Here is a 27,812-nt window from a genome sequence, read left to right as displayed (position 1 = left end):
TTAAATTCAGAATTTTTGACTAATTTTTTTATTCCTAACTTCTTTCCATGTGTGTATAATTTAGTACAAGTAGGCACCTCATACATTTAACATAATTGCATTGTATTTTTTGGGTCTGCAATTTGAAGTGTTAATGAGTATCAATAATTGACTCACTGCTGTACTAGAGGTAAAATTTCACCTCCAGTTCTCTATAAACTGAAACTTTTGGCTGTGTTTGCTTTACACAGATAGTCATTAATTTTTCAGGAACCCTTGTATCTATTCATATTTTATGATGCAAATTTATTGCTTTTTTGCTTTGCTTTTGAACCCAGGACCTTTTTTTTGTATCATACCCTTGATCTTTTTTTATAAACTAAGCCAAACACATCTCAAGTACTAACATGCAGATGAGCTTCAGTAAATCAGTGAGATCAGTTATCCTCCATTTGCTGGTGCTCAATAACTTCTGTCTATTGTAGTTTTTGGTTTAGTTGGCAAGCTTTACCACACCTACAAACGTCTTGTTGATATATTCTATGATATAGTTCGCCACAACGGTAACCTGATGAAAAGCCAGCACTGTGTGACCCTAAATCTGTATGAAATTAAAAATTTTGACAAATCCTAACATCTCTGTGAATCCTGGCTTCTTGCTTATATATTGAATTTTATAAAGGTCATATTTTTTACTGAAATGTGGCCTTAAATCTGTTGGTGCCCGAACATGCATCAACAAAACAAAAAAGTAGAAGACAGTCTGATTATTGTCTTTTTTCCATTTTTCCCAACAATTATTCCTTGTTCCTTCATGGCGGTTCTGTGGCCCTTCTTTTAGACCGCCAATGTCACTAATCAACTAGTTCTGTTTGATGGTAGATCAGAAACATCAGAAACTAATAAAATTAGCATCAAATCTGCATCAGATTCCAGAAGTCATCTGACAGACACTTTATGACATACTTTGTTGTAAACTGAGGCCCTTGTCACATATGGTGCTGCTTAAACAAGGACAGCAGACTCACAACATGCTCACATATGTAAAACACACACACATGCGCACACGTGATGCTGATGACAGATGTCAAGAATTGTTCTGGATGACTGTGGCACGACCATGGCTCTGGTCAGTTCAACACATTTTGACAGCACAAAGATTTCTTTTCTTTTTTTTAGAGCTGCAGGAAAGTGATGGAAATTGAATGCTTCAGGAGTACTGAAATATAAACTCTTCATCTTTCCTGAGCTTCTAAAATCACCACTTGAGTAAATCGGGACACAGATATTACCTTGCCGTGTAAGTCCAAGGCCTACTTGGCCTCTCCGCTGTGCATAACCAGGACACAGTATGTCATGCAGTGACCGAGACTTAAATTTCCATACTCAGAGTTGGAATATTGCTAACACACGAATCAAGGTCACCAACCTACATTTCTCATTGACCAACTGCGATAATATCCAGCTCGGTCAACCACATGACAGAAAACACAGAGAAGCAGGCGGGTTAGTTATGATGAGGTAAACTATGTAGTTTTGTTAACCACATTCTGCATGTATGACATGTCCGGATGTAACTAGTAGACAATTAACTACACAAAGTGAAAATCAGCATCATGTCCAGTTTGTTAGTTGGAAACAGTTTGCAGAAAACATTAGAGTCTACAACACTGAACATGATCCAGTTAGTTTTCCCTATAAACAATGATAGGTTTGGTTGTAGTGAAACCCTCCTGAGCACGTCCAACTCTGAGTCTTGGTGAATCTAGTTCATACTGATATTAACTGCACTGAGTTTGTAACTATTTGACTGGGTTTTGTTGTTGTTTCTTGTATTTGATTGGATGTATAACTAAAGGATCCGACCCTCACTTAACTCACAACTTGTCAAACTGAAGTGAATTTGTGTTCCACTTCTTGCGAGAGTGAAGACAGAGGCAGATTCCTATTGTAAACAGCCATGAGAGAAGAAGACTGTGAGGAGCAGCACAGAAGCAGAAGAAGAATATTAGTAAGATGTCTGCATAATCCCCGTTGGAACAAATATTATTACAACACAGTGCGCTGTGATAGTCCCTATGATATCACACAATAGCCATTAGGATGCCACATTACGGCCATGCTGTTGCAGCCCCAAATAACACAGGCAGTATTGTGCAGATATTGTATGATAATGTTTATTCTCTGATGAACGCCACTCAGCTGTGGAAGTACAGTATAATATTACTGACCTTTGTGTTGTGCTTCTGTACAATATATATATAAAAAAAAAAAGGTAATCTACAGCTGTCTCCATATCCGAGCTTTTTAAAGTCTGCCCAGCCTTTGGTGAAATGATGAGACTCATTTTATTCCAGCATGTGCATGCATCAAATATCCGGGACTGTTTCTGATCGCACTCTTATTTCTTTCCAACAATCCAGCTTACAGGAAGCTCAAAGTTTCTTTTTAAATGCCTGATTTGAAAGACTTTTTGGACGGGAGTGCGTGCCATGTGCAGAATGTTTGTGTGAGTGAGATGAAATGTGATGTTACTGGAGAACCAAACACAGTAACAGGAGGGGTGGTTGAATAAAGTCGCTCAGCAGACCACAGAGAAAAGTTAAAAAAAAAAAAAGAGATGGGAGGGGGCGTAAAGTAGGAAGAGTAAAAAGCAGTGGGAGATAAAAGAAGGGATGATAGCTCTTGAGATGAGATTTTTTTTTTTTTTTTGCTGTTTCTACCCGCGGCATGTTCAATAGAGAACTGACAGCCAAATAGGTAAAGAGAGGTTGGATTGGGAAAAGCAAGGAGGCAACGCTGAACCAAGGAGCGCAGGCACAAACAAGGTAATGACGGGAGTGAAGACAGTGAGCAGAGAAGTACAGAGAAGGTGTGGGGGGGGGGGGGGGGGGGGGAACATAATGACAGACTTTGACCATGAACAAACTCTGTCTTAGTTGCACACAAACGTAAAAGCACTGAGTAATTGAAAAAGAAAAAAAAAAAACAGGACCGTGTGAGGACTAAGGCAGGAAATGACCATAAGATTTCTGTATTTCTGTTTCTTGTCCTTTCTGTGTCCGACCTGTCGCTCTTTCCTTCTCAGTGCATGGTTTGATTATGATGTGTTCGGCAGGGTGCTAACGTTAAATCAGCATTATAAAATCTTACGCTGGGTGGCTGGCTTGAGGGATGGGAGCCATAAATGAAGGCTCCCGGGTTCATTGCCTTCACTCTGGCCCTGGATCTTTACGGTGACCATCTGTTGGCTGATTGCAACTGTCCGCTAACATCTTCTCTTCTCTTCTCTTCTCTTCTCTTCTCTTCTCTTCTCTTCTCTTCTCTTCTCTTCTCTTCTCTTTCTCTTCTTCTCTTCTCTTCTCTTCTCTTCTCTTCTCTTCTCTTCTCTTCTCTTCTCTTCTCTTCTCTTCTCTTCTCTTCTCTTCTCTTCTCTTCTCTTCTCTCTCCTCTTCTCTTCTCTTATCTTATCTTATCTTCTCTTCTCTTCTCTTCTCTCTCTTCTCTTCTCTTCTCTTCTCTTCTCCTCTCCTCTTCTCTTCTCTTCTCTTCTCTTCTCTTCTCTTCTCTTCTCTTCTCTTCTCCTCTCTCTTCTCTTCTCTTCTCTTCTCTTCTCTTCTCTTCTCTTCTCTTCTCTTTCTCTCTTCTCTTCTCTTCTCTTCTCTTCTCTTCTCTTCTCTTCTCTTCTCTTCTCTTAAATCTACCCACTGCGTAATGTCCTTGTCCTCTTTCCCTGGTGCCCTCCATCTCCCTTTATCCCCAGCCGTCCTTGGATTAAACCCATCGCCACACCTCTCACTTTCCTTAGTGTAATAAAACCCAAGTTCACATTGCAGCGCAGCAAAGCCACAAAGAGATACCACTAAGGGTCAGATTTAATTACGTTGCTGGAACTGTGAGAGAGAGGGAAAGATACACACAAGGTGGTGTGACTTGGACACACGACCAGTTGATGGTTGATGGTGAACCCGGGGTCAGAGTGTGTTTTCAGGTCTTAGTTCATTAAGCAGCCTGTCAGGGGTGATCAGTTCCTGGCTTGCGTCCAAGTCGTAGCTACTCTGTGGGCCAACCCTTTTGATTCATAGCCTCCTCAACACTTTTTACTACAGCCTCGATGATTTTCTTTGCGGCATTTCTTTCCCTCAGAGGCTGGGTGTCCGATATAGCTCACAGTGGGCCTTCCACTTCTGCCCTCTACATTCTGCCAGATATCTGTCCTTCTTATGCTTATAGGCGTCCTCTATCCAGTCCTTCCAGGGAACAGTGAGTTTCCAACAGAAGGACGAGCCATGAACAGTCAGATTATCATCAAGTCATTGTCTTTGATCTTTCTTTAGCATAGTTTTCGTGCATGGTTATAATCACTGAGTTTTCTAAAACACAACTTAAACCTAATGACATGCTACTGTTGCGTCTTCATTACCAGCTGAGCGCCACCCTGAGAATTGGCGAAACATTTCAACATCTGAATATTTCAACCGCGGTCTTTAACTGTAGGTTTTATGCACAGTTGTGTTAATCTTTCATGCGGTTTTGTAGGACAGCCATCATCTCATAAGAGGTCATTATCGCCCAGACAGGGCGCAAACATGTCCTGTGTCCTGTGCACATGTCCTGAAACTCAACTTGGAGTGGCTCATGAGCCCCGCGGTCCTGCCTTCAATTTGGGAAGCAGATCAAGAAGAGTCTGAAGGGTCAAACTCCTTTTTTAATATGCTTTAAAATGATTCTGCGGTAGTGATATTCCCATCATGTTCATCAGTTCCTCGATGACATGTTGAGTTGGAGAGCTTCATCTGCCTGCAACCTCCACTGTGCAGCAATCTGCTGATCGCCGGTTGACGTGTCTGGGCAGCAACACCTAAGACAAGTGTTCTTCCAAATCTGAGGCCAAGCTTCTGTCATGGACATGGATGGCTTCTCCCATTAAGGTTGACAGGTGAGCAGCTGTCTGAGGTAGAAGAGCAGCTGGTTGCGTCAGCTGAAGCTATTTTGTGCTGTACGGGGTGGGAAAGAGGGAGTCAGCCAGTGAGTTCACGTCCCAGTCCACACCTGTGGTCAGTGGTGAAGCCCCAAGACACAAGTGCAAGTTTCCCTCTAGAAGTGTGACTAGTCTGCCATACTTGCCCATATGCCATCTCAACTCTGACAATGAATGGATATTTGCCTTATTCTAACGGTTAATGAATATATCAATCATTCCAAACCACTTGTTTGTCCCTAAAAATGTTTACTTTTACTAACTTAAGAAGCTTGTATCATTCTGTCGTTTAAACAACATCCGATCCTAGATTTGATTTAATAATGCAATCCACTGTTACTGATAATGGCATGGTTAATCAAGGATTGCTCGTGCATGCTGTGTTTATGATAATCACTATAGTGTCTGTGATGCTGCTTATTTAAGGCAAGTTTCAGTTTAGCTGCAGCCCTTCAAAAAACTGGGCTTCCTCGATTGCCTTTGCCAGTTTGGAATCAGTGAGGAGTAGGCATTGTGTAATTGAAGAATTCCGCTAATCATACATACTGTATCTGGATAAATACATGTAAATATACGGTATGGCGCAAGTCATTTTTAGACAAGGCTCAGTCCCCTTGGCAGGAGAGCAATAGTGGCAAACAAATCCAAAAGAGGGCTGACTGGACATCGGGACACCAGAATTTAGTAGTTAATCAGGCACAAATCAAGCAGGCAAGAGGCTGCACGGGACGATAGCCAGGGTTTCCATATTCAGGACACAGCCATGACTATAAATTTAGTTTTCTGACAGATGATAGTTTCCAGAACTGGCGACCTGTCCTGTGTGTACCCTGCCTTTGTTGAAAATCAGCCTGGATACACTCCATCAACCCCATGACCAGGATGAAGTGAGTACAATGGGTGGATGGATGAAAGTAATTTCCAATTGTTCTGTAGAAAGTTCAACCGAATCGATACCCTTTACATTTCTAAATCTATGAATTTGTCACGCTGCTTTGCCCGTTGGTTTCAAGGTGAAATGCTAATTATGTTGCAGATTTTTTTTTTTAGCACTGACAAATGCAAAAAATGAAGTTATGTATAGGCTACACATATAAAAATCATTATATTTAGTTACCTTTGCTCACCCAATTTCTGACTTCAATATGCAGAATGTCCCAAAAAAAAAGACCCTTTGATTTAATTATTAGTCCGAGCTAACTGCAACTTTATCTTGGCAGACCACTGGGTTTACCTGAGAAGGCTACGTAATTCACATGCTCACACACAGTAAGTAAGAAAGTGACCGCTGTGGTGTTACACTCCATCAGAATGCATGATGTGATTATGGTTTGGTGTAGCGTATACACAGCCTGCCTCATTCAAAAAAAAAAGAAAAGATTTATTCTATGAGTGCCTGATTCTTCTGCAGTTATTCTCTCTCTGTCTTTGCTGGTGTTTTGGTGAGGTCTGTCAGCTCAGTGGAACAACCAGGTGACGGCACCTTTAGATAACCATCAGAGAAGCTCTCTTGTAGCTTCTGTTGCTGTCCTGAAAATACCATCAGCAAGGTGCCCTGATTGTGCTTCCTTGATTTCTGTCTGTATCCTGATGTCTGTCTGTTGAGACTCGTTCTGACAGTAAACAGACAAAGTGCAGTGAAACAGAGAAACATTAAATATGCTGGAATGTAGGTCAGCGTTTTTTTGCTTGATGTTTTTTCATCGTATTTCCAGCCTTCGAATGCACCTGCGCAAGTGAGAAATGAATCGCGGCCATGTGGAGATGAGACTTTTTGAGAGGTTTTGTTCTTCGGTGGATGTTATCATCACCATTTGTTCTGCTCACCCTCTCATCTGTGACGCAGATTTTTTTACTGGCCTTTTATTTCGGAAGCGGGTGTCACAATGAAAATGGATCAGTGTTTCTCAGGCGGTGAAGCGTTTGTCAAAGTCTCCTCTGGATGGAGAATCACAGAAGCGAGAAGGGAGGCAGGGGGAGGAAAAGTTATTTTTACACTCCTCCCTCCCACCGCCACCCTCTGCTCCTTTGTGCCCCATGCACAAACATTTTGGGAAAGCTGCTGTATGTGTATAAGCACAGTTTTGCGCGCGCGTGTGTGTGTGTGTGTGTGTGTGTGTGTGTGTGTGTGTGTGTGTGTGTGTGTGTGTGTGTGTGTGTGTGTGCGCGTGTCTGTGGTGTTTATATGAAAGATTGATGTGGGCCTAAGTACCTGCCAAGCTGCATCAGGCCTGGCACACATGGAGGGTGGAGGGGGTTGGGGAGGGGAGAGGTGGGGGGGGGGGGGGGCAGATGCCACAGATAGAGACGCCTATCAATAATGCAACCTCAGCTCACTATTGAGGGAGGGTGGGAATGAATGAAACAGTGCGGAGGGTGAGCCATTAAAAAAGGATAGAGTTTGATTATAAGGAGCCGCTACGGGTTAAGGAGAGACAGAAAAGAGAAAGAAGAGTAGATGAAGCAAAGGATTAAATTATGAGGGCGAGGAAAACAGAATAGAGTTAGGACAGAGAAAAAGGCCCAAAAAAATGATGACGGCCTTAAAGAAGCTTCAGAGAAATAGAGAATGGAGGGAGTCATATAAGGATGAAAAGAAGATAGATGGACGCATGAAAGGAGAAACACGAACAAAGTCAAAATTGTATGCAAACACATGCAGAGCTGCGTCAGTGAGAAAAACAATCCTCACATATCATTATTAATGCAAAGTTTATATCAAGGAACTACACAGAATGTCATCACAATGAGAACATTTGACATGATGCTGATACTTTCTCCATTTTTCTCCAGAGGATTCATCCAACAGTAATATATCACCACTTTCTCTGGTTGAACAGCAGACTAGATGAAATGTTTTGTAGTGTCTGCACACTAATGACAATCTCATTTATATTCCTTTGCAAAAGAAAAAGGTTAAACGGTTGCTGGAAAAAGCAACAGAGACTGCAGAAGCAGTAGCAAAAAAAAGCTTCTCTAATTCTGTCATTAATCTGTCTGCTATGGATTATGGTTAAATACTTAAGCGAGTTTATTCACTTTCATTGCATTTCATATCGTTGATACCACTCTGATGGTAAATATGTCACTAAAGCTAGCAGTTAGCTTGCCATAAAGACTACAAAAAGGGAGAAATACAAAGCTCATGTTTTTTGTCAATGGTTGGTGGTCGGATTTTGGTGCCTTTATAAAGAGCCAGGCTGTTTCAAGCTGTTTTGTAACAGCAGATTCAAACTCAAACAGATAAAGAGACAGTTTAAGTTGTAAGTCATTTTCAAACGTGGGTCAATCCCCTAGCAGGAGAGCAGGAGAGCAAATCAAACAGGCGAGAGGCTGCAAGGAACAACACGCAGACAATAATGGCAACGGGTGACTGAAGCGGTTGGTATATATACAAGGCAGCTCATGAGGAAAACGGGAACAGGTGAGTGAGTTGGTGGGGAAGATCAGGTGATGGGGTCGGCAGGAACGCTGAGGTTACTACAGAGCAGGAAGGGGCGGCCACATCTGCCAAGACAACAGAGTAAGAGAGTGTGGCCAGGAAACAGGGGCAAACAAAGGAAGAGTGAGGTTATTAAAGGAGAGGTTTATGCTCAGCTAACCTAAGCAGCCGGTTCAGACATGCTATCAATTTTCTGGTCTAATTTTTGACAAGAGATAAATGAACTTTCCTTAAACTTTACAATGAGTGTATCACTGTCGAGGATCAGTTCCATCTGTTTCAGAGAAACGTAACGTTTGGTTGATATTAGTTGGTTAGTTTGGTTCTAATAGAGGAGGTTTTGTCTTTTATTTCATTATTTTTTTTTGTCATACAGGCCTTTATTACACATATTGCATTCCACATGAATTCCACATGATTAATTTCCGGATCCTGGTATCGATTTCTTTTTCCCAGATGACATTCACACGTGACAGCAGGAAAATCACATGTTACTAATGACATTTAATTTGTTTCATCTGTGCTCTTCCTGCAACGGCAAGTCAAAATGTCTGCTGTCTGCTGTGTAAAAGGCCTGCTGCGCATGTTGTCTCACTGCCACAGCTCATTAAGGCACTTGAAAAGAATTGGAGATAATGTTATTCGAAGTTTCTTATCTTTATGTGGTAAGTTACAGTGTGTGCTGTGATTGGCCAAGTGCTTCACTTACTCTCTGGGTAGTCAACATTAAAAACACTCATCTAGCCAGAGAAATGTTACTGTAAACAATGTCAGCTCCATGTGGCACACCCTCCATCACAGACTTCACATGACCACAGTCATGCCCTCTGTTGTGATGTCATTGTCGAGTGAAGAGCCGGAGTAATAAGGCCAGCGAGATTGTCGTGTGTGTGTGTGTGTGTGTGTGTGTGTGTGTGTGTGTGTGTGTGTGTGTGTGTGTGTGTGTGTGTGTGAACATTGTTCACATGTGAATGAGTAAGTATGTCAGTATGTCTGCAGGTCAGCATGCAGTGGTGGGAGGACATTAGCTCTGACTTAAGTGGCGCTCCTGGGCGTGTGTGTGTGTGTGTGTGTGTGTGTGTGTGTGTGTGTGTGTGTGTGTGTGTGTGTGTGTGTGTGTGTGTGTGTGTGTGTGTGCATATTTGTGTGTGAGTGTGCACGCGTGTGTGCTTGTTGCTGATGTAACCGTGTTGACGTGAAGCCCACTGAATTGCTCAGTTTACGTCACTTTGCGTCACTGCTGCTTGCCCGCTTTTTGCCTCCTTTGTTTTCTATCATTGAAGTTTGAACTGCCGTGAACTGCTCTGGTAACTCTGACCACTGTCTGTCACAATTTCTCCCCGTCCCGGCTGCTTCTGATGCAAATTGGACCAAATGAGCCACAGCTCACAGATGCTACAGTTTGAGGCTGTTTTCTGATACCGCTCGAGGGTGTCATCACAACAAATTTCTCACATGCTGCCTCGTGTTGTTTAGAAGATTTGACGAGGGTTTAGGTGCTCTGTTGCAGTGTTGGAAACAAATCATGATAAAGGAGAGCTGATGATGGAAAGGTTGCTGGACCAAAGTATCAATCCAAACTGGGGGTGCCTCACCAAAACACTGAAAAGGCCAAAACTGAGTGAAGGTGCAGAGAAAGTCCTTGATGAGAATGTGTGTGGTAGTTTATTATACTCTGACAAGTTCTGACTTCGAAAAAGGTAAAAATATATATATATAAGCCAAGAAGACAGCTTGAGTACTTTTTCATATCCTTTTTCATCCTTCTTTTATCAAGACGGCAGCTACATTAGGTGTGGTTGAAGAGAAGGGGAAGCAGCTAAGCTTCAATTCAGTGGATTATTCTGATGTCTCCCTGGCTGCATCCTGTGTTCTCTCTTCGGCCTGCCTCCTTCTACATCCTTCTCTTCTTCAGTAATCGCCCCGCAGCCATCCTTCGTTGACTTTCCCCTCCCTCTGTTTCTGTCTCTATCCACCTCACCACATGCTTCTGTTTACCCTCTCCGTTATTCGCCCCCCTCCCCTCACCCTCCATCTCTCTCCATGCTGCATTTCAGCCGTTCTCTTCGCCTCTTGTATCCAGAAGTAATTGAAATCGAGTGCAGCTATAAAATAAGCTTAAACTGATAATCACCAACATTACACACGGCCACTTAAAAGGGGGGAGTAATGGATGAAAGGACAGCTTCGAGACAGTCCAAGTGCCATTAAAAGACAAAAATAAATCAAAAGCCGAGTTGTTTAAAAAAATAAAAATGCTCTCGGCCTATTATTTTTACCGTCATCTTTGTTCTATTCTTTCTGCTTCTCTCTATTTCAGTGCTTCTTTCCAAAAATACCATTTCCATTTTTGGGAGAAAATGTTTTTCTGAGACTCAACATTAACATTCAGTTGAGGGTTTCACTCTCTTTCTCAGTCTCATGTTGTTTAAATGATGGACACCTTGCTTTAGACTGTTCTCTCTGTGACTCTGTGAGTTTTTCCACATTTATGCTGCACAAGCACAAGTTGTCTGCAGCGTCCTTTGAGACACTGCTTGTGTTAAAGACACACAGGGCTGAAAGTGGCTGCATGTCGCACCTGGACCCCGTTCGTTATCCAGCACACAAACAAAGCTGACTGCTTGCTTTCTTCCTGCTATGACGCTCCACCCATCGCTCCCTCCCTCTATTCCCCAGCCTCCACAGCTTCTGAGGGACTCTCTCATGTTGTTGTCTCCTTCAGCTCCCCATCTAACTCTCTTCCTCCTTCTGCTCTCTTTCCTCAGCCCTCGTAGCCATCACTTGGAAGAACAAGCATTGCTCTTTTCTTTTTCACTCTCTTTCCATCTCCACCTGTCTTGCATATTATAGTTGTTGGCTTTTTCTTCTATCAAGAATTTCTCTTCCCACCTTATTTGTGCCTGTCTTCCTCTTTCTCCTCTGTTACCCAGACATCTAAAGATCATACAGAGATAGTACACCCATTTAGTACACTCTGAAACCCTGGTATCATGTTCTCATTATTGAGTTATGTTTTACTAAACTCAATTCAGTACATATTAAAGCATTTTAAGAGTGTGTGAGTAACCTTGTGTGTCTATTTGCATACAGACACTCCTCAGTGTTTGTGTGTGTTTCATGTGGTTTTCTTCATTTCCCTTGCAAATCGGAGAAACAGAGGGCCGCAGTAAATGATTGATAACGGCTTACTCTTCCCGTCTCTGCTCATGTTGTGAGTTTCTTGGAAGCCTGTTTTGGCCAGTTGCTACCGTCATTTGTTATTCAGATATTACTTACAGAGAACAATAAATATAACTGGCCAGCTTTCTCATACTGTGTTGCACATTTGGTTTTGTTTCCATTGCTTAAAGATTTACCTTCATTTCTTTTCATCCCTCCGCCCTGGTGTAGCTCAATAAAGACTCAGACCTACCCTCTCTATTCACCTGCCCAGCTGCACCATGCAGTATTTTTGATTTAGAATAAATAGGTTATGACCTAACCATAAGAAAACACAATGTTCTCCAAATGGTCTTATTTCTATTCCTGGAGGAAGTTTTCCACAGCTTCCTTGAAGTCTTTATTAAAGTGTTGATTCTGAGATACTTACCGCTGAGAATAATCCTTAATTAGAATTCAAGCCCGCAACAGACCAACACAACTGACCTTGGATCAGCCCAGGCCCTGAATAATGGTCGCCGTCAGCAGCTCTGTTTAATTGGATGGGACATCTAAGATCAGTGTGGTTAAGTTGCTGATTTTGAGGGCCCACACTGCAGAGAGAGGCTACATGAAAACTGCTTGGAGAATGGACAGAGTGAGGGATTGGCAGTTTCATGAAGAGCGGTGCTGTTAGCCGTTGATTAAATCAAATGATGTGCGTTGAGACATGACTTTCCACACAGTGTACAAGCACCACAGCTCATGTAAACATTAACAGATTCTGAGTGGCATGGATGTTGTGGATGTTTGACATGAAAACGCTTGAAGGATTCTTCGTCTTCCTGATTCATGACATGTTGGCCAGTCTATATGATAATCTGTGGCAGAGGAAGCACACAACTGACTCATCCTGTAATCTTGTCAAGGTGCCTGGACTGACACCTGTAAATGCGTTTGAAACACAAGACTTGCAGTAGACCAATACTTTCCAACCGTGGCTAGGTATTTTTTCACATGTCTGAACTGTATCAAAATCAGATAATACATGTCCAGTGGATATACAGTGGATTTTGTCCCTTGATGTATTGCCTACATGCCAGCCTATACTCATTTGAAAAAGAAAAAAAAATGCTTTATAGTCATTTCTAATTCAATGCAATGTTTTTCCCTCCAGGAGCACCAATACAAAAAAAATCATCTCTGTTCATTTACACCTGCAGTACAGATTTTGATTAATTTGGTCCAGTAACAGTTGGAAAGTCCACACAATTGAGTTATTTTTTATTTCCGTTCGAATTACCATTGGGCTAAAGCGCCTACTGAGCATGCCCAGTAGGCATTTATTACAGCCAACCAGAGCGGCAATGTCTCACCAGACACCAGATTTTTAGGCATAACCAGCAATGTGTTGATTGTAACGGACGTTCATTTATGTAAACGTCCCACACTACAGCTGTCAAGATAAAGCCAGCAATTATACCTTAGTTTAGCATAAAGACGTAGCAAACCTCACTTACTTTGTTAAATGTCAGCAAAAATGATTTATGTGCCAGAATTATTCAGTAAACTCAGTGTGCCTGATGAACACTTTCACTAATTCATACCTCATAAACTTTAAAGGTGCTGCATGTGGATTTTTTTTTAACGAAGATAACCGTTTGACCCTGCTTACACGCTTTATGCTAATTTAAACTAATTGCCTGCTAAGCTACAGTTAGTTTACAGACATCTACTATCTAGGACTCAAGAAAGAAAATATGTCTTTTGAAAATTGTCAAACAAGTTCTTGACTTGAAATCGCAGGATGCAGGCCCTTTGACGCCACCTTTTCATGTGTCTGTTTGGGCTTTTATACCAAAGGCATCAGTAAGTCGGTATTCTGAGCATCTAAAATTAGCAGCAGCTGTCTGCCAACTTTCTTTTGTCATTTGAGAGGGCTTTGAAACCCTCCCTGCCATGATTCTTTGTAGTTCAGTGTATCAGAGCGTTGGTGTGATTGATATGAAAGATTAACACTAATGCAATTTGACTGACAAATGAGGTCTTGTTGACATGCTTATAAATACAGAGTGGAGCTGAGAGCTGAAGTGAAGCCTTGAGCATTAATTATGCTTTTTGTTCAGACCAAGAAAGAAAGAAAAAAAACTGTGAAATGTATTTTTGGTGACAGAGGCTGTAGGTTACATACTTTGCAGGATGGCACAGCAGGTTGAAGAGAGTGCCGCTCATTTCTGCCCACTTTTTTCTTGCCAAGATTGAAACTGGCACCCTTCTCTGAAGTTTAGTTCCAACTTTTGAAGGCTAGCAGACCGAAGGCCGTGTGAAAAGCTCTGGACGTGGCGGCCTGTTTAACAGAGCAGATCATACTGAACCCACACAGCCCAGAAAAGAAGTGGGATACAGGAGTGTTGTGGCCGGCCGCTCATGTTGGAGTGGTGACAGATCAATTAGCACCTGTCACAGTCTCTCTTTCCGTATTTTCTGTTGTCATTTGTGTCTCTTTTATCTACCGCTGTTTGTCCTCTTCTTTTCCACTCCTCCTCCTCCTCCTCTTACCCAGACTGATTTAGAGTCTCTGGACCCTCGTGGTCGGACCCCTCTCCACCTGGCTGTCACGCTGGGCTACCTGGACTGTGCCAGGGTGCTGCTGCAGCACGGAGCTGACGTTAGCAAAGAGAACCGTAATGGATGGACCGGTAAGTGTGTGTGTGTGTGTGTGTGTGTGTGTGTGGTGTGGAGGAAGCTGAGTATAGTTGTGGCATCGTGCACTATGTACAGTATAATTAGGCCATGTGGATTAAGGGCTGTAATGTGTTTCATGATAAAAGTCCTACAAGCAGCATTTCATACAATAATATGTCATCAAAGTAATTCTCACACTGCAGGAAACAAAGAAGCCGTGGTGGTGACGTTTCTTTCTGGAACCAGTGGTTCAAAATTAGAACCACATTTCCCATGAACCTCATTCTTAATAAGAATGTGGTTGGATTTTTGCCCCTTAACTAATACAAAGAAATGTGAAAGCTCTTCCCCATGTCGCCCAGAACGCAGCCGTTCTCCCAGTCACTGATGGTCTTTCATAATTGTGGTAAAACTTCTTTCCATCTTATGTCAAAATAAATGTTTTATTGTTAACCCTTTGATTCTTAATTACCCACATCAAAAACATTTAAAGTCTTAGTTACCAAGGAGCAAATTTAGAAAGTATTTGTTTAATAAAACAGCAAGTAACAACGCCTCCCTCTCGTCATTGTGGGCATGTTGATCTGTGGGTTGTGTAGCTGATAAACAATTATTACTATTTTGAAAATCAGGGACATCAATCGATAAGCATGTTGTTGTTGCCAGATTCTTCGCAGCAGCCGAGCAAGGTAAAAGTTAAAAGCTTTGAATTACTGTTTGTATCAATCAGTGCTGCTTGTGTTGTAATTTATTAGTCAAAGTACGATAAATATTATATAAAATATATATATAAATATAATTTTCTAACCTTAAAATTATATTCGCTCATATAACACCCTTCATTTGAGTCCAACACCCCACCCTAAGGTTTTCTTTTACCGTCTCCTCCCTCTTTAACTTGTTACTTCCGGCTTGTTTTGTCTCCATAGGGATTAGTTAAATGCAGTGAAGTGAAATCATTGTTATTGTCATGAATGTTTCTGAGTCTGTGGCTGCAGAGCATCAAATACAGACATGTTTTCTGGTAAAGAAGGAGAAAGAACATCATTCTAAGATTGTTCAAGAGAAGAACAGCTTGTAAGATTAACAGTAAAGTGGTGGTCTGATGAATGATGGGCGAGCCGCAGTAATTGGTCGTACCAGCTTTTCCTTTGGCCTACTTCAGTTCTCGCTGGCCCCCTAAATTGCTCATGTACATAAATTTTAGATGAGGCCTGAGTGATCGGCTCTGTTTTACTCTTCTCTCTCCATCCCTCTCTCAGTTCTTCAGGAGGCGGTGAGCACCAGGGATCCGGAGCTGGTGCGTCTCGTGCTTCGTTACCGTGACTACCAGAGGACGGCCAAGAGATTGGCGGGCATCCCTGTCCTGCTGGAGCGGCTGCGCCAAGTGGGAATTTACACAAGCACACACACACTGTGATGCATGCATGGAAAAACATAGACCACACGCAAACAAGTGTGAACGCAACATACATGACAAACATGCAAATTACAAAGGCTTATCAAGGGGGTAGTGTACAGAAATGTATTCATTTGAAATGTAGATGAATCTTTTTTAATATTTACATCTTCGTTGGGGGGTAGGATATTCTTTTTGAAGGTAATAATAACTTTGTTTACTATTCAACAAGGGAAATACACCCAAAGGAAATGTCTCCGTGTTGCAAAACGATCTGTAATTTGAGTCACCGCTATTCCCTGAAGGGCTGAGGAGGGCCGTGCTTAAAGGCACAACAGCAGTGATGGACTGAAGCTGAGGCTGCAGCAGCTGATTGTAGCTGCTGCAGAGAACAGTGCCAAAGATGCAGGGATCTGCCTTCACACAGTCTGTCTTCTTGTGTGTCTGCTCCAGCTGACTCCCTCATTTGCGCACACACACACACACACACACACACACACACACACACACACACACACACACACACACACACACACAATCATGCGCACACTTTATGATACTCACATGGTAGACACAACACATTTAACACTTCGAAAACGACAGAGAGCATCACACCGTTCCTCGTCTGCCGCTGCTCTTACTCACATCATCCTCCTCCACATCCATCTATCAGTTCTATTATTAACCCCACATACACACAGACACACACAGACACTCAGACATGCACACACACACACCACTTCTCTGTGCCAGTCCCCTCATCTCTGGCACAGACAATGAAGCACTACATTGGTTCACTCTCCCACTTTTCTTTCCTCCACATTACTCTACTAAGTCTCTCTCTGTCTATCACTCTCTATCTTCCTTTTCATCAATGCCCGCCGCGCTCTCATTTGTCTCCTCCTCTGCTCTCTGTCCAGGCCCAAGACTTCTACGTGGAGATGAAATGGGAGTTTACCAGCTGGGGTGAGTCCAGTCGTTGTGTCTTTGTGAGTGAGTAGAGCGGGCCAGTACCAACCAGTCGTCTTCGTCTGAGGCTGAAGATGCCATTGAGTGCTTTACAAAACCACAAGTGGATGTATTTTCACTGAGTCTGGACAGATGACTAATTGTATGTTTTTGTGTTTCGACTGTATTGTTATTGTTGTTAATTCTCACAATGGAAGTGCATCTGTTGGAAAGGATTTATCGCCGAGAAAAATCAAAACAGCAGAAAGAAAGCTGAGATATTTGCTGCATTAAATCCTGTATATATTTATTAGAAATGGCAGTGTTGGAATCAAAGTGTGTCTGTGTTTGTCCTCAGTGCCCCTGGTGTCTCGTATCTGTCCCAGTGACACCTATAGAGTTTGGAAGAGTGGTCAGTGTCTCCGTGTCGACACCACCCTGATGGGATTTGAACAGATGACCTGGCAGAGGGGAAATCGGAGCTTCATTTTCAGGGGACAAGGTGAGACGAAGGTTTTTTTTTACAGATAGATAGGTGGATGGATGGATAGATAGATAGGTGGATACTTTATTTTTACGCTCACACATATAAATCTAAGTTGAAAAGGCAGCAGCATAAATCAACCCATCAATAAATAAATAGATGAATAAAAAAAATGCCAATGAGAAAAAAGTGCTGCTAATTATTATTGCACTAAGTAAACGCAGTTCCTTAAGAACTCAGGAAGTCCTAACACAAAACAGTCCAACAGAACGTGGAGAGAGAAAGCGGAGACATGACAGGAGGGGGACAAGCAACAGTCCAGGTCATGGCCTTGGCTGAGGTGTTGTAAAGCCTTGAAGGCTGTGGGTAAAAGAGATCTTCTGAACCTTCCAGTCCAGCAGCAGGGAGAGTCTGTAGTCTTTTATTTTATGTATAAATCAACAAAGAAAATAGACTAATAATGATATTAAAAGTATTAAGTGAAGGTGAGAGATTTGTTAGTGAAGGTCCATTAATATTTTGACATTTTGGAAAACACACTTATTTGTTTTCTTGCTGAAAATTATATACAAGAATATCAATACAGTTCAGGAAGTCATTGCACCCGGACAAGAAATAGTCCAGCACATAACCTCCCATAACACCAAAACTTTGTCATCCTCCCACTTTGGAGGATAAATTGTAACATTTGAACTGGAAACCTTTAAAGGCGGTGTTTATTTTCTCTGATCAGAGTCAGGCTAGCTGTATCCCCCCTGTTTCCGGTCTTTGTGCTCAGCTAACTTAACCAGGTGCTAGCTGTGGCCTCATATTTACCATCCAGACATGGAGATGTTTTTCATCTCTTTTTATATAACTCACAAAATGTTGAACTATTCCTTTAAGATATGAGGCCAGAAGTGCAGTGGCTTGTACAGTAAGCATGTGTTTGTCACTCTGTCTATGTCTGGCTTTCTATTTTCTTCTCCCTTGTTTCCGTTCATCCTTCCACACATCCCGCTGGGACTCCAGATGCATCAACACAGCACTGTTTCTATTGGCTGATCGTGCCAATTTACATGTTAAAGTAGAACAAAGATTCATTTTAAGAAGCACAATCTGGTATTTAGCAGTCACAGGAGCCTTATTTGAATTGAATGTGAGATGTAGCATATATTCAGAGAAACTGGTGGAGGTGTGACTGCACCTTTCCCAGATGATTCTCTCTTTCTAACGTTGCCTCTTTCCAGCCTGATTGCACAGCTCTGTCCTCTCTGCACATTTCATCCAGTCCTTCTGTCATTATCCTTTTTTCCTCTCGCCACACTAAATTGTTCCTCCTCTTTTGACCTTTTCGTTGGACTTTTTTTTTTTCCGCCTCTGCATAATGTTCTCCTTCTCAGGATGTCCTTGTACTGGATCTGTCTAGATGTTTCCCTTTTCTCCGTCTGTCTGCAACATCATCTGCAGCCTCTTAACATAAGTTGTACACATTTGTGTGTCTTGCAGCTTCATAGGCGTGCGCACTCTCAATTTTCCATTCGCCTCACTGAAATTCAAATTTCTCCTCGCCTTCTTGCCCTTTCAGACTCCAGCGCAGAGGTGATAGAGGTCGACCATGACAGGCAGCTGGTGTTCTGCGAGACCTTGTGCGTCTCGTCTCTTACGGCGCTCTCGCCCGGCAAAGGGAACGGCGGCGCCTGCAGCAGCACCGACGGGTTGGGCCTTCTGGGAGCGGTGCAGCCCAGCGACGAGCAGGTAGCGGCCAGGCTGTCTGCCCCAGTGGTGACCACTCAGCTGGACACCCGCAACATCGCCTTCGAGAGGTCAGATGCATTGCTGACACACCCAGAATATAAATAGGATGTCACAGTCACCGTCGGAGCTCACTAGTTTACTTTAAGATGGGAGACGCCCATAATACAGCACCTGGAACTTATGGTGTCTGTGCAAAGGTACCGTACAGCTCACATCGATGTTCAGCATTCATAAATGAAGAAACTCTTTTTGCACAAGCAGAAATATATTATTTTCCAACAACGCACAATGTAATTCAGCCACAGGACATGTTCTTCTCGTCTGCGTGGACAAAATCACTCTTTTGTTGTTCCAGTTGAAATTCTGTCAGTGTTTCTCTGTTGCTGTCTCCCACACTGCAACCCACAGCTGAGCAGAAAAAGTTCAGGCACGTTCTCTGGTGGCTGTCAAAACGCATTTCACAACATGTAGCAAAACACAAACAGAAGCAGCGGCCGTGGGAGGAAGTGAAGACAGCAAAATCCCACATAGGACTAATTGTTAGGGGTTCATTGAACGCCACATTTGTTACATAACTGGGGAAATGTTCCTTTAATGAAAATGTGACAAATTAAAAGTTGCATACAAATGTGATGCAACATACCACTGCTCATTTCCATACAAACATGGGCTTTGCTTGTTACCTAGTCACAGTTACATGGGGTGGATTTAAGTCATTATATTTTAATCTAACAATAGATAGTCCCCTCCTTTGTTATCATATGTGAACACAAAAGGCACAAATGCACGCCCCAAAAACTGCAGGGCAGCATTTGATGTGGAGGAACAAATTATCTTCAAGCTGTGTGAATCAGGCTCAGACCACTTCAAAAAAAAAAAAAAAAGTAAAATGCACCAGTGAACTTGGAGATGGAGAGGCAGATAGCAGAACGAAAAGACATGGGAGATGCCGACAGGACAAAAAGTGACTCCAAGTGAGAGAGAAGCCAAAAAAAAAGAAAAAGGGGGAGAAGTGGAGCAAACAGGGGCACAGAGGACGAGCCTCATCTTATTCTGGTCAGGTGGAGAGATAAGATTGATGTGACAGAAAGGAAAAGAGAGGGATGACAGGACAGGGAAAGTTTTGGACAGAGAGGGATGGAGGGGAGAAAATTGTAAAGAGAAGGGTGAAAGGGGGGCGAAAGATTTAGAGGAGGGAGAGGAGAGAGAAAAAAGGATGGGACAGCACAAGATGAGGGGAAGACGTGCAACAGTGAGACAAAGATGAATCGGACACAAAGGAGCACAATACTGAAGCCAAAAGATGGGAGAGTTGATGGTTTTGGAAGCAGAAGGGGAAAAATGTAGAAAACTAGAGACCTCGTGATGGATCGGTGAATCATGGAAAGAGACGCGGGGACAGAAAGTGTAAACAGATAAAAAGTGAGAGAGTAAGACGATGGGGAGAAGAACAAGTCAGGGAAGTGAGCAGGGAGAGGTAGAGGGTGGCGGGGTAATTATCTGCCTGTCAGACTTGTACATCGCTGTCACCTCTGTGCATTTTCCTTGGTCAGCACTCCTGTCTACATGCCAATAATGTATTTATGATGCTTTAGAGCAAACCACTTTGTTGAGCAGCCCAGACAGGACATCCACCTGTGCAGTAACTGTGTCTTTACGCAGCCATGCACAAAAACTAAAGAGCTGCATTCTTGCTCTTTTAAGGTTGGATTAATGAGTATGAAGTTTACTGAAGCTTCAGAAAATGAGCTACAGAACAACATATTGCAATAAACCAGCAGACTGTTATGCTCATAATGACATCGATGACATGCTGACGTTTAGCCGTTTCAATCTTTACCGTACAATTCATATTAGATTAGTGTGTTAACCAAGCGGCAACCAACGATGACATCACCAATTGGTTTGTGGACAGTCGTTATGAAGCCTTGAGTTTGGGATTTGTCTGTCGCCATCTTGCTAGTCCGGTGCGGTTTCGAGCCAGAAGTGAGTGAGTGGTGGATCTGATTGGAAACTTAACAATAAGTCCCGCCCACCCGTAGTGGAAACCTGACTGCACCATAGGCTTGTCAATCAAACAGACACGCCCAAAAAACATGGCTTTTTAAGGTCTATTTTCTCAAATTATGCGATTATTGTCAGATGGAACACCAAGCGGCCCTCGTGGTTTTGCAGTTCATGGTACTTACGCATTGGCCTCATTTTTTTAAATCTGGAAGCTATGTCCATTTTTACATACAGTTAATGGTGTTAACATGCTAATGTTTGCAGATGGAGAAAATCAAATATTCTGTTGATCATTACAGCTCATCCAGACCGTTCTCATCCGTCAAATAATGCCATATTTTCATAGCTGTTTGCGTCAGAGAGACATGCACAACGCGCCCTTTGGCATCTAAGACGTATGTACAAGACACCAAATGTCTTATGCGCCATGATGAGGCAGGTTGAAAAAGGTCATGTGACAAAGTACAAGAGGAGAAAAGTTTGATTGGGGAGGATTGCTGGATGGAACAAACCCAGGTTTTTCACGTGGGAGTGTTTGAGTCCATTTAACTAACTCAAACCATGATCTTTTCTTTACCATAATCACGTCTCGTCTTTGGTGCCTCAGCGTAAGAAACATGGCACCTTTTGCCTATCCGACGCGAATGGCTCTGATTGTATTTCATGCCCTGGGAAAAGGTTCATCTTCGGGGGAATCTGAATGTCTCTACCAAAGTTCATAACAGTCCAGCTAATTATTGTTGACATACTAACTTTGGACCACAGTGGTGTTCCTACCAACAGACCGACATTTCTGTCTCTTGAAGAAAAAGTAATGCAGGAACCTCTTCTGCAATTTTTTTTTCATTTATTAAAATATCTGATATTCCAAAATACAATTAGGGGAATAAACATCCTTGAAAACTCCAGATAGAGTTGAGTGATGGGAATAGATCATGAAGACAGGATATACCTCACTAACTTCTGGGCAGGTTTTCTAATTGATCTTCACTGACAACAAACAAGGACAATGGAAACAGTGTTTTCAGGCTGCACATGACACATGACATGACATGTATCGGACATGTATCAGTAAATTGTTGGGGACTAACGAATGACTGATTGTTGAGTGGAAAAGCGTTGAGATCATAGAGAACTGATCTGGGATGTGTCAAATCTCTTTTCCAGGAATAAGACGGGTATCCTGGGCTGGAGGAGTGAGAAGACTGAAACAGTGAATGGATATGATGCCAAGGTAGAGCACAAGCTGCTCAGGCAGCTCACCGATCGCTCACACTGTCCAGAAAAAGCTCTGCTGTCAGAACTCAGTTTGATGTTTCCTGAAAGTCCACTTCATTTGAAGTGTTTCATTTCCCGAATGAATCATTCCCAACGTTAGTTGATGCTTTTGCTTCAAATTCAGCAATCGAGCATGGAGTCTTTTCCCCTCAGAGGAGGACGATGAGCACCAGGTGGCCTCTCGAATTAAGTTAAAAAAAAAAAAAAAAAAGCATTACCTTGAACCCCTTTGCCCTCTGGGGGGATCGATGGGAGACAAGTGTCAGACACTGAGGACCATCTGTCACAAGTGCTTTTAAAAGCACTCCAGGCAGGCTCTACAGTAAAAATACTGCTGCCTGAAAAGCAACTATTTTCTGCATCATTGATTTGGAGTTACAGACGTAAACAGACAACTCCTGTTGAGCTGCCCTACTCCAGGACGCTTTTAGTTCTTCATTTCACGTGTCTGTCGTCCAGTGCAAGCAAAGAATCAGAGGCCTGCTCGATTTTTCATCTGCATTTTATTTTGTGGTCACTAGAGAGGAAGACCAGGGGTGAAATGGTAAACAAACTTCATGGTTTGATACACAGTTTTAGGATTACTCAAACAAGGAAAGTCAGTGTCAGCAGAAAACAAGAAACAAATGTTTTGTCTTTCAGGTGTATGCAGCATCCAATGTGGAGCTGATCACCAGGACCAGAACCGACCACCTGTCGGACCAGAACAAGAACAAGACGAAAGGTGAGTTACTTTATTTGTGCCGCCATACCGAAGCGCCACATGAGCATTACATATTGTCACCTCTTCGACTACCAAAGTGCTCTTTATGTTCAGCTCCATCGCAGCAGCTGAATTTCTCCATTATCACCTCTGTGCCTTTGTAACCCCCGAGCCTGAGAGCCGCGACATGTCTGATAAAAGAGCCACCGATGAGTAATCCCTCTCACCTGAGCGCGATGAGATCACCCCAAGGCTCCGGATAACAGCCGCGAACGTTCGCTCGGCGGCTCCATCTCGTTTTCTGGTTCAGATCATAAATCAAACAGGATTAGCTGGTTCCCCTCCCCGGACTGTTGCTGTCAGCCAGGATCAACCAACACACGCTCCTCTGAGAGCTCCTCTCCCAGGTCACAAACCCCATCTGCACTCTGCTAATATGCAGGAGGAAAGTGTTCTTGGAAGGGCTACACTGACTCCTGAGTGAGCGGCTCGCTCCATTTGCCCTTCCCTGTGCTACTTTTCATCATTTTGTTAACGCTGTAAAAAACTTAGATTACTATACACATCCTCAGAGGGACACATGCATACCGCTTCTTCAGCCGAAACAGCAGCTGCGGACGGATTAGTCGACCTAAGGTCAAAACGTACTGCAGATGCTTACAAAACCACGCTACGACGCCGCTGACATCAATGATGATGGACTTGTGCTCGGCTTCATTCAGTTTCTGGTTCATGAGGACGACCGCAGCTCCAGTCCCGTCTGAAAATCCAAAGCACACGTTAACAAGCTGCTCCTGTTTTCTTCACTGCTCGTATCCAAATGAGCAGCAGCTAGTGTCGTTCCCATGCACTCCGAAAGTGTTTGCTTACTGTGGATCTTAAATGCCTCAATATCCTGTTTTCTTTCTCAGCTTCTGACTCGGAGTAATGGCATCTTACATGCACACATTTCCCCCCAAACTCAGAACTGTTTTTGAGTATTTCACATTCGAGATTTGTTTTGTTTTTTCCCTCTGTGCTCTTCACAATGGTTCGAAATAGACGGAGCTCAGTCCAAGAAAAAAAAACACACACTTCCATCCACCAATCAGAGTTTATTTTGAACTTTGACTGTTGCTTATTTAGTTATTGATTCTCATTGTTAAAGAGTGAGATTTGGAGCCAAAGTCCTCTTCCACTGACCTTTTCTGTGCAGAATAATGTGTTTGATACTAGAAGGATGTTTGTCTTTTATGTTCATCTGCCGGATTTTAATGTTACAACAACAGCATACAGTATTCTACATAAACAGTGCGTTTAATGAAGGTGATATTTCTCTACAAGGGAAGCTCTTTATCTTTTTTTGATTAGAGAATTGAAGTCAGGGTCTAGAAGTAGTGATGTATTAAATCGCCTCCTTATACGGAGTGCGTTAGAGGACTGAATGTTTATAGGAAGAAAAATGGGGGCATGATCGCTGACCATGATTTAATGAGCTGCGGTGGTTTCGAGGCAAGTGGATTGCAGAGCAGGAAGAGGTCAATTCAAGAGGGAGAGTGGTGGTAAGATGAAGGGTCTCTCATTGTCCGATGGCTGTTCATAATTACCCGTGTATTGAGTTCAACTTAAAGATCTTCTGACATGAAGTCTGAATTCTTGTGAAACTCTACTCTTTCTTTGCTGCTTAAACACATAATTCACCTCTATTTAATTCAGCTGATTCAGTATAGATCGGTTCATTTCAAACTGGGTTTTAGCAGATGGTAGTAGTTTGATATAACAGAACAAGTTATCATAACCGTCATCGAGCAAAACGATTCAGTTGCAGTGGAGATAACTGAGTCCACGCTTCCTCACCTTGTGATACATAAGCACCATCTTCTGCTCGTTTTTGAGACCCGTGTAGTTTATAGTGTAAAACTCTGACTAACAGGGTAGTTTTAATTTGTTCATTGTAATTGTGTAACTGTATTTTCTCTGTCTGAACTCACTCCTGCTGTGTGTTTCTGTGTCTGACCAGGTGGGAAGACTCCACTGCAGAACTTCCTCGGGATTGCTGAGCAGCACATGGGGCCTAATAACGGAGTGAGTAGTTTGTTCGATTTTTTTTTTTGTGTTTTGTGTAAGAACAAGACAAGTGACAGGCAACCTAAGTAAACTACAGGCATGTCAATCAAATGGACATGCCCCCAGATATAGCTCTCTTTAGGGCCTAATTAGTCTCTTCAGGAAATTGTAATCTGGCGATCACAATAATTAAGGCAAACTCAAGCTATCAATTTGTGGGAGCTTTAAATTTTGCAGAATTTTTGCGATTTTTCTGCAAAAAATTTTTATCGACAGAAGTTCTTGCTGAAAGTATTACAGTATAAAATACTCTTTCCAAATAGACTTCACTTAATTGACAACAATAACTACTCACTTACAATCAGCAAGGCTCTGCTTCATCCCCTCTCATCACCAAAGCAAACTCCGGATTTCTGCAATTATACTGCAAAAAAGAATATCACATCACAAAGAAGTTCATGCTTTTTGAATGGGAGTCTTTTGAAGCCAGAGGTTTTTTGGAGCCAGCCCCTTGTGGCCCTCGGCGGTACTGCACGTTAAGGCACTTCCACAGTTGTTTCACTTTCAGATCCGGAGAGTAAAAATTTTTTATACAGTCTATGAATTGAACCTTGTGGATAGTCATCATAGTGATAACAGCAACACAACCTGCATTATTCTAAATGAATGATCATCTTCAGTATTAGCGTCATCCCCGTCACCTCCTCTTTGGATAGACAGGCAGTGTATGAATCTCGGCTGTCGAGTGCTCCGTGTCAACAGGAGAGCCTCCCTGTGCCGTAAAACAGTCACTCAGAGCCTCCAACCTGCTCTCAAATATTGATTATGTTTTTTAATTTGTTTCTGCTGGAGAGCATCTATGACTCACCTCCCTTCCTCACCTCGTTCTGTATTCTGTCGTTTCACTCGTTCTCTCTCCGTGTGCCTCTCTGTCTTCCACACCAGGTTTGCGCACCAAAAAAAGCACTTTTCAGTTTGACTCAGTTTGTCAATTCGCTCTGCAAATATTTTGTGCAACCGTGGTTTCACTTTTGCTAAACCCTACATTTCAAAGAGGCACCGGCTGTGATTATTATTAGCATTTCTCTTATGTTTCACAAGTCGTCTGCACCCTGCACCGCTAATGGTGTCCTTCTTTTGACAGGTTTACTAAAGTCATGCTGATCAGTTGACAGTGAGCTACTTATTAGAGCAGCGGGCATCATCTACTGTGATGATGAACGCTGAAATGAGAGACTGCTTCGTCTTTTGTCCTCAAGTTTGGGCTCGAGTGTGAAGCTTTCATTGAGCTGTTGAAAATGTCAAAGAAAAGCCTTGAAATCCCAGTAGAATTTTTTTTTTTTTTTTTTTTTTTTTTTTTACACAGCAGAGAAAGTGAGTTTGAAAAGCCAGAAATCTGCACCTTATGAAGTCATCGTTGAGTCACTGGTATTGATTAATAATCCTGTGGATTTATGCACAAATGGTCCTTTTTAGACCAATAAAAGCTTCACTATCTCTAAAATGGAATCACGTGGTTATGTGAGGATTCATATAATTCAGTTTTTCCATTATTTACCTCCCCCAGGCTCTGGTGACCCAGATGTCGTCCCCCGCAGTGACAAACCCCGCAGCGCTGACGGCCGAGGAGTACTTCAACCCCAGCTCGTCGCCGACCCATAGGGACATCGGCCACCCGTGCCAGCTCACCACCAAGACCCAGAGGTGACGCAGACAGACAGGGGAACAGACAGGCAGCCATGCGTACAGCGGAGTCGCCCTCCATTGTCACTGTCAAGTGTCACAGCTGACAAAATGATGGGCAGAGAATAAGAAAAACAGCCGTTCGTGGTGGCTGACCGCTGAGATCCTGAGAGGAAAGAGAAACACACATATTCATGCGCGCCAGGAGGGGATTTTTTTTTTTTTTACAAAGCTGGTGCAGAGTCAAACACTTGGTCTGTCTATCACACAGTCTGGATGACTCATGGCACGTCATCTTCACTCTGATGTATTACCAAATAAAGGAACTCTGCAGTGTCTCTCAGGGAGAAAAAAAGGGCAAAAACATGAAATCAAGGATGGTCAACAAATCAAATGAAAGGATAGTGTGTTTTCTGTTCGCAATTTTATTGGTTTTCAATGCCCTGCCCATAAATCACAGTCAGATTGTGTCTCATGGACGACACCAGCGACAGTCGCTGTCATCCACCTGCCGGCTAATCACCCGTCCGGCGTTCCTCTAACAGGCTGTTGGCCTGTCTGTCATTTTCAAGAGTCAGCGTCATTGTTCCTCGGCAACAAATGAGAAGCGACAGGACATCATGAGGATGAAGTCGCTGAGGTCGCAGAGCTGACTCTCAATTCTGTGTTCATTATCAGGCGAATTACAATATAAGAATTGATTGGCCTTGGCTTGAACACGACTCAGCAGCTCGTGGACACTCGCTGTTCGCTGATGTAATCGATGTCTTTGTGTACCTCGACTAAACAACTAACAGTCTGAATGGGCGCATGAATTGCTCCAATTATACTCAAGGAAGAAGTGTAATATTCATCAGCAAACTCCTTTGTTGCAAGTCACCTTAAGTGTGTGTGTGTGTGTGTGTGTGTGTGTGTGTGTGTGTGTGTGTGTGTGTGTGTGTGTGTGTTCGTGTTCGTGTTCCCAGGTTTAAAGCTAAGCTGTGGTTGTGTGAGTCCCATCCTCTGTCCCTGGCAGAACAAGTGGTGCCTATCATCGATCTCATGGCGATCTCGAACGCCCTGTTCGCTAAGCTGCGTGACTTCATCACGCTGCGCTTGCCGCCTGGCTTCCCCGTCAAGATCGGTGAGCGCAGGAGTGAGATGGATGGATGAGGGAACGGAGGGAGGGAGGTGAAAATGTCGGCTGGTTCAACAAAGGGGATGACAGGGGAATGAAAAGTTTATAGAAGACACAAAGAAGTGAAGACAGACTGAGAAAGTAAAGTAAAAAGGACAGAAAAGATTCATAAAAATTACAGA

At 42.8% G+C, this 27,812-nt stretch overlaps 1 protein-coding gene across 1 annotated transcript in view; it reads left to right on the top strand.

Moving 5' to 3' along the window:
- The window catches only part of ankrd13b (ankyrin repeat domain 13B), a 37,304-nt gene that overhangs the window by 2,115 nt on the left and 7,377 nt on the right, over nt 1-27,812 (top strand). The window contains exons 2-11 of the mRNA XM_069147550.1: nt 14,107-14,242; nt 15,491-15,615; nt 16,548-16,593; nt 16,934-17,077; nt 18,627-18,864; nt 21,971-22,037; nt 22,724-22,805; nt 24,784-24,848; nt 26,398-26,534; nt 27,479-27,636. Of these exons, the coding sequence (XP_069003651.1) occupies nt 14,107-14,242; nt 15,491-15,615; nt 16,548-16,593; nt 16,934-17,077; nt 18,627-18,864; nt 21,971-22,037; nt 22,724-22,805; nt 24,784-24,848; nt 26,398-26,534; nt 27,479-27,636 (1,198 nt within the window). The remainder of the gene's footprint in view (nt 1-14,106; nt 14,243-15,490; nt 15,616-16,547; nt 16,594-16,933; nt 17,078-18,626; nt 18,865-21,970; nt 22,038-22,723; nt 22,806-24,783; nt 24,849-26,397; nt 26,535-27,478; nt 27,637-27,812) is intronic.

This window comes from Embiotoca jacksoni, unplaced genomic scaffold, assembly GCF_022577435.1.
Source record: "Embiotoca jacksoni isolate LCO1_2020_lvr unplaced genomic scaffold, fEmbJac1.0.p SCAF_14, whole genome shotgun sequence".
Lineage (NCBI taxonomy): Eukaryota > Metazoa > Chordata > Actinopteri > Embiotocidae > Embiotoca > Embiotoca jacksoni.
Note: the sequence above shows the minus strand (reverse complement) of the source record. Positions and strands in the feature narration are given on the sequence as shown.